Here is a 10306-nt window from a genome sequence, read left to right as displayed (position 1 = left end):
GAGGGGGAGGGGGGACCTGCATAGGACAGGGGTAGACGGCGGCATTACAGAGTAAGAGTCGCCTGTAGGCCGCATCGGCTGCGACGATGGTGGTGGTGGTTGATGGACAGCGGACAGCGGACAGCGGACAGCGGACAGTGGACAGCGGACAGTGGGCAGCAGTTAGTGGATAGTAAACAGTGGCCAGTGGTCAGTGGTCGGTCGGTGGTCACAGGTCTACGGAGTATTATTATCGTCACAGAAGAGGCATGATGTAGAAAAAGAGAAGAAGCGCTTGGTTGTACGGATCCTCCGTACAGGTAGTGATGATAGTATTATTATCAATATCATTAGCTTGTTGATGTGAGCCTATGAGCCGTTTCGTGGGTGAGGGGATGGGGGATGGTGTTTCATCTCGCTGGCAGTTGCCAGTTGAGCTACCGATTTGATGAGGGTGTGGAGGCCTGGGAGATGGGGGCGGCAGCAGTTGACCGGTCGAGGTGTTTTTTTCCCCCTCTCTCTCTCTCTCTCTCTCTCTCACACACACACACACACAGAGAGAGAGAGAGAGAGAGAGAGAGAGAGAGAGAGAGAGAGAGAGAGAGACTAGTACGAGTTGAAATACGACGTAGACGGGGAAAGTGCTCTCTCGCTTGTCTCGGTAAGCGTAGATGCGATGGATTGTCTCGGTGCGTTGGGCTGTCTGAGACGATCCAAGGCTGGCGCTTAACCACCAGTATTATACCACTTATGATAGGTGATTAATGGAGGAGACCGATATTGGAGCACTATGAGCATTGACTATTGCTGATCTCGTACGATACGTTGATGTAGAGATTACGGAGGCCGATGATATTCATATGAATGATGATACGAGGACCGGCACAGGAGATGCTGCTCAATTCTGAACGGACTGCCGAATCTCGTCTCCCAACTTGCCAATCTGTTTGGCGCCAACGGCCCGACGCAGGGTCCGCTGGACTCTTGATACTAAATTTTCCTCTCTTCATCTGCTCCGGACCAAGACCATCAGCCGTCAAGGTGTTGCCAGCACCGTACGTATGATAGTGTCGTTACTCGGTGTAGAGTATCCATACATGTAATCTGTAATCTGTACTACTCGTACAGTATCTCATTCCCGGAACATCACGTATTGATGCTCTGTATAGTCGTCTTTGCCTTTCCCATAATTCTAGTAGTAATATACGGATACCCGTAGACTGTAATCTGTACAGATTAGTCTGTATTAGATATTAGACTGCACTATCAACTCTCTGACAGGGAAAGTGCAAAGAGCAACGCATCGCGCCTTCCCCTTGATTTTCTCGGCATCTCAGACCTTTACTTTCTTTCCCCTCTCCTTCTCTTTTTCCTCTACAGGAAATATGATGATGCTACCACTTTTTTTCCCCCCCCCCCCCCCCCCCCTTCTCTTTCCCCACCTTCTCTTCTTCTCCTTCATTCTTCTTTCCTCTTTCCTACTGATACTGCATAGTATATCCTACTGCTACGTAACATACCTGCCCAACATCAAGACTACGTACACCATTATTCACTAGCAGTCTAGCACGTCTGTCCTATTATTACGACGGACAAGGTACGCGTGCTCCTCCTCCTCCTCCTTCCCCACTCTCTTGTCAGACCTTGCCGCCCCTTTTTACGACGGGCTCATACAGACTACGAGACCACGAGACCACGAGACTACGAGCACCGGAGTGATGCTACAATCTGTGCACTACGAGTACGGGTACACACGCGCCCATACACACACACACACACACACACACAATAGACACATATCGTGCACACGCAACATTCTTGTACCCTTTGTACTCACACATAACTCGTACCATCTATACTTTGTATTACATGCATGTAATCTGTACGCTGGCCGTGGCCATCTTGGCCCCGACCTCGCTCTCCCGCGGTCCTTGCCCAATCCGCCCATGCAGAGCGCCCGGTACGCACTCGTACCATGCTGCTAGTCATACCACCCCTGTCATACTCTCTCTACGAGTGCTCGTACTGGCCATCGCTAGTCCCCCTCGACTCTTCACCCAGAACCCCCGTACCAGTCTTATACCCTCCTCTTGCCCTGAAGAAAGGGGTGGGCCTGTGCTGTAATACAGAGCCGCTCTTCGTCTCCTTGGCACCACTCGAGCAGCACGCACACACCAGTACCCAGGTCTGGCGCGCGCGCAGCCTGATTCTTCCTCCTCCCTCTTTCTCCTTGACAATTCCTGCCTGCCGTTCTCCTCCTCCTCCGCCGGCAGACGCTCTTATCGCGTCAACTTCTTTCTTTCTTTCTACTTACTCTTATTCTGTTCTTTCCTGCCGTGTGTGTGAATGTGCATGCGATTCATGGGCTAATTGGAATCCAGCCACATCCGAAGCCAACCATCATACACTCGTTTTCTCACCTTTCCCCCCCCTCTGGTATCTCCCCCACGCGCGAAACGTTGTTGTCCGGTACACACGGCTTCCTTCCCTTCCCTTCCCTCCCTTCCCTTCCTGTCCCAGGCGAGAGAGAGAGGCGGACCGAAGAGAGAAAGCCTCGCGTCTACACACTGCTCTCTTGAAAGCGTCAGAGACGTCGACAGAGAAAGCATCTCACCTCCCAAGCTCCGATCTGCTTCACGCCAACCCCGGAACCCCGGAGCGAGACACCGTCACGCACCCCGGGCCCGTCATACACAACCCCCGTCTCCTGGCAGGCATCCGATGAGCGTTTCCCCTCAAGCACCACCGATACACCGATCAAGTCTCGGAATGTTGCTCCGTCGCAGCAAGAGTGGTGACCTCAAGGGCAAGAAGGCCCAGGCCCTCAGGGAGGCCGAGCTTGAACGCCAGCGCGCCGCCAACCGCGTCGCCCCCAAGCTCCCCGAGTTCAACAACCACTCCGAGAAGCTCTCCAAGTCCTTTGGCCCCGAGCTGCGCCCCGACTCCTCCAACGATGACTACGTCACCTCGTCCGCCGTCCCCGCCGTCCCAAGGGGCATCCGCTCCATCCCTCGCGACCATGGCTTCTCCGGCGTCCCCGTGCCCCCGATCCCCAACCAGCCCGCCGCCGACCCCTACGCGCGCACCGAGAGCATGACCCATCGCGGCCGCTACAGCTACGCCAGCAGCGCCGTCAGCACCATCAACAGCCCCAGGCGCGTCCGCAGAAGAAAGGACCCCACTCCTTTCAAGTAAGTCCCAGCCTCTCCGCCACGCCCTCCCGCTCTCCTCTCCCCCCTCCCTTCCACCATTCTCTGCTGACGAGGGGACCGAAACGAACAGCATCCTGATCCTCGGAACTCGCAACTCTGGGAAGACTTCCTTCCTCGAATTCCTCAAGTCGGCCCTCGCCCTCCCCGAGAAGAAGAGGGCGCGCAAGGATGAGGAGGAGGCCTTCAAGAGACCGACGCCCACGACCGGCAACTTCATCCCCCACTACCTCGAGACCGAGATGGACGGCGAGCGCATCGGCCTGACCCTGTGGGATTCGGAGGGCCTGGAGAAGAACGTGGTCGACCTGCAGCTGCGCGAGATCAATACCTTCCTCGAGTCCAAGTTTCAGGACACCTTTGCCGAGGAGATGAAGGTCGTGCGCTCGCCCGGAGTGCAGGACACGCACATTCACGCCACCTTCCTGGTGCTGGACCCGAGCCGACTCGACCGCAACGTCGCCGTCGGCCGCAGCATGCAGGGCCTGCAAAGCGGCCACGCCGCCCCCCTCCAGCGCGTCTTTGGCTGCCTCGACGAGGACCTCGACATGCAGGTCCTGCGCCTGCTGCAGGGCAAGACGACCGTCATCCCCGTCATCTCCAAGGCCGACACCGTCACCACCAAGCACATGAACGTCCTCAAGCGCGCCGTCTGGGACACGTTCCAGAAGTCCAATCTCGACCCGCTGGCCGCCCTCGGCCTGGACGAGGACAGCAGCAGCGTCTCTTCCGGCCGCATCGACGAGGAGGCCGAGGACGACGACGAGGCCAAGCCCGAGGCCAACCGAGGGGAGGATCACGACTCGGGCGTCGACAACGGATCCACGGTGAACGGCAACTCGCCCGCCGCATCCAAGCGCCAGTCGAGCGCGTCGCTCCGCAGACGCAGCGAGGACGACGCCAACGAGACGCCCTTCCTGCCCCTGTCCATCATCAGCCCGGACCTGTACGAGACGGGCGTCGTCGGCCGCCAGTTCCCCTGGGGTTTCGCCGACCCTTACAACCCGGAGCACTGCGACTTTGAGCGCCTCAAGGAGGCCGTCTTCTCCGAGTGGCGCTCCGAACTCCGCGAGGCCAGCAGGGAGCTGTGGTACGAAGGGTGGAGGACCAGCCGCCTCAAGCACAGGGACCTGCCCTACCGTCGACGCTGATGCACCGACATTCTTGCCAAGTTTGACACTTTTGAATCGATTTTTGCCCGGGGCAACTCAACAACAGAAAAACGACGATAAAAAAAAAAACAGTTTGACCTCGCGTGAGGAGTGCCATTGGCTGGCCCACCACATTACGGCCTTTTTTCTTCTTTTTTCCAACATGCTTGAACCTGGGTTCATATACGCTCTCTTTTCTTTCCTCTACTTGTTTTCATTTTCAATCATTTCTTCATCTGAAAGTCTCGGATCTCGTTTCGTACTTTTTTTTTTTTCCTTCTGCTTTTGCAAGTTCATTGGAAAACTCGCGGCATACCCCCTTTCTTTTTTTTTTTTCTTTCTTTCTTTCTTGTCTCGGTTATTCGGTTTTGGACGTGGTAAGGAGTGGCATTGCAGGAATCTGCCATTACTGTCAAGATTTGTCACCCCATGATCAGCATCTAGGACTGATTTTAGTTCAAGGCAAGACACATGACTTTCACACGTCCCTCCCCCCCCCCCTTCCCCCCCTAAAAAAAAGTCACATGTATCTATCTGGTTTTGCGATTTTGTATTCAATCCTTCCTCCTCCTTTTTATCATCATATCTGTACATGGGAACCAAGGCTGGTCAGACCTCCCGTTCCACTCCCCCCCCCTTTTCTTCCATTAAAAGGCAGGCAGTGTTTGATTTACACGATCCTCTATAGACACTTTTATTCCTCTTTTGTAGAGTTTGAGTGAATTTTTTTTCCCCTTCGGTATGCAAAAATAGATACAGTGAAACAATTTTTTTTCTCTTCAACCAGACGAGTGATGTATTTTCATCGGTGAATATTAAGTATGTAATTACTTGTCAAACTCCTGACAGTATTCTTGTCATATACACTCACGGAGGTGTACTGCAAGACGACGGGAAAAGGAAAGAATAATATGCGCATCGATCGAAGCTCGAGAAGAATTGTATATATATATATATATATATATATATATATATAAAGAGAGAGAGAGAGAGAGAGAGAGAGAGAGAATAACAAATATGACGGGAGAAAACAGAAAAAAAAAAAGAGTCTAGTCGATATCCATAGCCAGGGTATGAGTAGGTTCACCATCAGGAGTGATATCGCTCTCCAAGCGGAACGGATTCCTCCCATACCTCAGCACGCGAGCAACCTCCTTCTTACTGAGGGAGATCTTGTCAAAAGACCGAGGCAGCACCCGGTCAGTGATGAGGTAGTCCACCTTGAGGTTACGAGCCTTGTCCCGGATGGCCTGCTGTTTGCGGGCGGGGGTGAAGCGGTGGCCATCCCTGAACTCTATGACGGACCAGACGGCCTTTCGTTTGTCGATGAGGTGAACGAGCAGGCGGGCGTCGGCGTCGGACCAGGCGTGGCGGCGACGGGCTGAGGCCGCCGCCTTGACTGCGGCAGCCATGAGTCGGTTCGACGACGACAACGACGACGACGATGACAGGCCGGTAGCAGGAGGCGGGGAGGGGTTGGGGTGGGAGCCCTTCCGGTTCCGATGCTTCCCGATGGCGTGGCGGGTGGCCTCGACGCGCGAGCGCATCCGTGACGTCTGCTGCTGCCGCTCGGGGTTCTCCGTTGGCGTGTCGTCGTCGTCGTCGTCGTCGTCGTCGTCGTCGGCGTGGTAGCCGCCGGGTGGGGAGCGTGGCATTGGTGGTCGTGGCGATCCGGAAGGTTTGGATGTGCGAAGGGCGACAAGGGATTCTATGCCGGTGAAGAGACTCCTGTTTTTTTTTCTCTTTGTTAGGAATACATGGCCAATGACCAAAGAAGGGTGAAGTTGAAAATTCAAGAACAAGGGAAGAAAACACATCAAGAAAGGGAATGGAAGTAGAAGAAGAAAAGAAAAAAGCAAAATCATACCTATGTGCATTCACTGTATCGCGCTCGATAGGTTCAAGGTCGAGAGACTCGACGGCAGACTGGGTCGACCCCTCGGCAGGCTGGGACATGGCATCTTGGAAGTCGTCGTCCCCAGCGGCAGGGCCGGCGCCGCCGACGTAGCCATTGGCATACACGCCCAGGATCCAGTCCCACAGCCTGTCGAGCGTGTTGGAGAGGGGGAACATGTCGCGCAGCCTGTCGAGGCTGGCCTCCTTGGAGGCCCTGATGGTGCTGCATATGCGGCCTATCCTGCCGTAGCAGGCGTCCTCTACGAGCTCTCCGCTCCGGTGGCCCAGGGGCTTGAAGTACTCCCCGTTTGACAGGATGGCGGCATAGTCCGGCTTCCTGCCAGCCGTCGAGGGCGCATCCTCGCAGAAGATGGAGACGAGGACCGGGTTGGCCAGGGCGAGCGTCATCTTCTTCCTCGACGATGAGGACGACGGCGAGGGGGAGGAGGAAGAGGGAGAGACAGCGGTGGCCAACGCCTCTATCGCGTGGGCGGTGCGCACCTCGAGGGAGAGGTCTAGGCTGTTTGCGTTGGCGCCGTAGGGTCGGAAGAGCTCGCCCATGAATCCGTCTAGCTCGGCGAGGCGGTCGACGAGTTCCCGGCGCGACACTTGGTGCGCGCGGATGCGCTCGATCGTGTCCAGCACCGAGACGAGGTTGGCCTTGGCGAGCACGACGAGGTCCCGCTGGCCGTCGTCCAGCCACGAGTAGTCGATGAACGGGTACCCCGCCGGGTGCTCGTACTCCCTGCGCACGGTGAGGAAGGTGTCGCGACGCACGGAGAGGAGGCGCGCGAATACGGCGCTGCGTCTGTCCGACTGCAGCTGCGTGGCGAGGCCGTCTGATGCGCGGGACAGGTCGGGGAGGCTCTGGCGCATGACTTCTCTCCTCACTTGGGATTCTTCGTCTTCGTCTTCGTCTTGTCCTTTTTCTTCTTCTTCTCTTTCCTCTTCTCCTTCTCTTTCCTCTTCTCCTCCTCCTCCTCCTCCTTCTTCTCCTTCTTCTCCTTCCTCCGGCTCTTGATAGGCATGTTCATCTCCTGAAAAGTCGCTGATGTTCTGCAAGTCGCCGTCGTTCCCTGCCGGATCAGGGGAGGACTCAATTACCGGGGCGGACGGGGCGCCTCGACGGGCGGCATACTCCATGTAGTCCCTTTTGTCGGTGCCGTCTTCATCTTGGCTGGATGAATCTTCAGAGACTTCACTCTCTTCTGGCTCTTGCTGCCTTCTCCTCGGCAGCTCCTTTTTTATGGTCTTGGACTTTTTGCTTCTTGTTACCGCCCGTTGTGCCCTGGATTTCACTGTTGTCTCTTCTTCATCTTGAGATCTTCTCCTCCGGCTGCTGCGAGTGATCATAATTTCGTTGTTGTTGTCGTTGTTGTTGTTATGACGTGGGACGTTGAGTCGGGAGGTGGGGAAAAAAATTCTACGGATAGGACGAAATATGAAAGGAAGAGAAAAATCACAACGCGCAATGTAGTCCTCTCCCCATGGTCAGTTACGGAGATCTGGCGTGAGGATTCCGTCCAATTAATTACCATTTACCCTGATCCCCTACCCCTAAACCCTAACCCCTAATTCCCTATTTGAAGATGGGGTTTGGGGTTAGGGATAGAGCTTCTCATTGGCCACTTGCGGATCTCCTGTCTCCACAGTTTGATCTGGGGTACTGAAAGTGACGTAACCTTGGGTCAGAGTCTGATAAAGTCTGATGCGTTTGTAAAGAGGAATTTTTATCATGATGAACTTATTCAAATAACAAGGACCGTTGTGGCTTTCAGAGGAGAAATGGCCATTTTCAGGATTGTATTCAGGGTGATGGCGATGATGTTGAGAAACGTTCTTTCCCCTCAAATTGTACCCGTCCTAGTATGAATGTAAATACTTTGCATCGCTCCTTTCCACATTGATCGTTCATTCACCCCCCCCAGATTTGTTCTTCGCGACTTGGCTCCGCTCGCTGGTCCCCTCGTCGTCTTAATATATAGCTTCTAGCCTGGATCTGCTGTTTGTTCTACTGCTGTCCTCCTCCAGAGATGTGTGTCTGATGGCTTGTACTCTTCGGTCGGATAATCTATGGTTTTATTGTCGTCACTGACGTCATTGTCTCCATCCCCAGCTTTTGACACGAACTCTTCATATCACCTTGTGCTGCTATACTCGTCGCTGCTGTGATTATTATAGGGTGCTTCTGTTCTCTGCTGATGTTGTACTCCGGATCGTTATCTTCGACCGAGTGTCTGATGGATGTGCTGTTTGCCCTAGTCATCATGGCTTTGTTCTTAGTCTTGGGGCCTACTTCCTCCCATGGTCCTGTTGCCCTCAGACATGTCCGACATGAGCTGTGTTTGGCTCAGTGGATAAAATGGAAAAAAGAAGAGAAAAGAAAAGAAAGAGAGGAAGGTGGTGGGAAGGAAGACAGAAAATACTAATGTTTTCGTTCGGATAGTAAGGTTGGAGATATCTTGTAGCGTCTCTCCACGATAGGGTTTACGATAGTCTTCAGATAAAGGACACAAGGCACATAACGTGGTGCGAAAAGAAGAAGATAATAGAAAAGGTGTATGTATTTATATTAGCTCTAATCCTCTTCTACCTCTCTCCTCCTCACTATTCCTCTTATCATCCCCCCTCTTCCAGGATCTACGGAAGGCCCTCCTCCCCCCAGATTCCCGTCTCATCAGCAGTCCCTCGGGGCAGGGACGAGGAACGTGACACGTCTTTTCGTCAAAGGAAGACTCGGTTCTTCTTCTCTTCAGAACTAGAGAGAGGAACAATTCACGGCGTATAGAGAGAGATATATACCTCTTTATATACTCCTATGGGAAGAAGCATCAGTCAATCACTGGGAAGAGATCGGGGGGCCATGATGTGAATAAGAGGTTGGGAAACAAGATCAAACGCCGTTATGAGCTAATAAACAGCAACGTCCAGTCGTCGGTGCCTTCTTGTAATGCCTCCCGTATTGCGTGAATTGCGATACAACGACCCATAACAGCAGTAAATCCAGCCCGAGCAGTGAAGAAGTGAATGTCGTGAGACGAAGATGAAGAGCCCTCGTGGCCTACATGGCTCTTGAGTCAAGTTGAACGGAGCGTTCCAGCTCCACGATGTCCTCTCTTATCTCATTCATATCCGTGACATGCGCATCCAGTCGGCCCATAATCTTCATCATCCTGTCCTCGTTCGCGCTGTAAATTTCCTCGTAATTCTCGAGTCCGATGTGCAGAGACATGACAGCCGTGATGTGACGCAGTTCATCAACTTCCCTCTCCACCGAAAGGGCGAACAGGTCGACTTGGTTCAGGTGACTACTGACCATGGAAGCCTCGACCTCGTGGAAGGCCTCCAGACTCGATTGGATGGTCAATAGATTATCCCTCACGGTGGTGTGTGATGCGTCCGCCCGTGTCTCAATCATGTCGAGCATGGTAGTAAGCCTATGTAGGCGTACCATATCCGCGGCGGCTCTGTCTGGATGAGAAGGAAGCCCTTGCATCTCGTTAGTACTTCTCTCCTCTCAAGTATTCAATATGAAGAAACAAGAGGGAATAGGGAGAAATGAGAGGGAGAGTGAGAGAGAGAGCGAGAGAAAACAGGGCAGTCAACTTGATACTTACTTTGTTGGTGGCGACGAGTCGCATTACAACTCTCGTAAAACCATGAGATGACGCAGATACATACGAGGGCCACAGTAACATAGAGCCATGTGTAGGATTTCTCTGTATATGGTGGCTGTGGGGTGATGTTGTCTGGCATAGTAGCTGGCGTGGTTGTTGATCGATATTGAATGATGGAATAGTATATTCATGCCAAATAGGACATAGGATGTACACGTTCCGAGAACTAGGCAGAGGAAAAGGAATCCTCTAGACGGGAAGCAATGTAGCTCGAGTACGTTCCATGTCCCTCCTTGAATTTGACCAAAAGCTTCCAGTTCAGAGTTATCGAGAGTCCATGTGATCGTGGAGCCTCCCGGATAGAGGCTCTTTACGATGAGGGAAGAAAAAGGGGTCTAGGCGAGGTAATGAACTTGAACCATAAGCACAAGGACTAGAAACTTCATTGTCGTGA

At 53.4% G+C, this 10306-nt stretch overlaps 2 protein-coding genes across 2 annotated transcripts; one reads left to right on the top strand and one right to left on the bottom strand.

Annotated features, from left to right (window-relative positions):
* Window positions 1-2748: 2748 nt before the first annotated feature.
* GMORB2_5290 (Septin) lies at window positions 2749-4339 on the top strand (the record flags this gene model as incomplete). Its single annotated transcript, XM_035467264.1, has 2 exons — window positions 2749-3170; window positions 3262-4339. 2 exons carry the CDS (start codon window positions 2749-2751, stop codon window positions 4337-4339), a joined length of 1500 nt encoding a protein of 499 aa, XP_035323276.1.
* An 827-nt stretch (window positions 4340-5166) lies between these two features.
* GMORB2_5289 (uncharacterized protein) lies at window positions 5167-7378 on the bottom strand (the record flags this gene model as incomplete). The annotated part of the gene is made up of 4 exons (XM_035467263.1): window positions 5167-5192; window positions 5427-6067; window positions 6207-7102; window positions 7340-7378. The coding sequence occupies 4 exons, from the start codon at window positions 7376-7378 to the stop codon at window positions 5167-5169; spliced, it is 1602 nt and encodes a 533-aa protein (XP_035323275.1).
* Between the last annotated feature and the right edge of the window lie 2928 nt (window positions 7379-10306).

Source organism: Geosmithia morbida (genome assembly GCF_012550715.1).
Source record: "Geosmithia morbida isolate 1262 chromosome Unknown scaffold_3, whole genome shotgun sequence".
Taxonomy (NCBI): domain Eukaryota; kingdom Fungi; phylum Ascomycota; class Sordariomycetes; order Hypocreales; family Bionectriaceae; genus Geosmithia; species Geosmithia morbida.
Note: the sequence above shows the minus strand (reverse complement) of the source record. Positions and strands in the feature narration are given on the sequence as shown.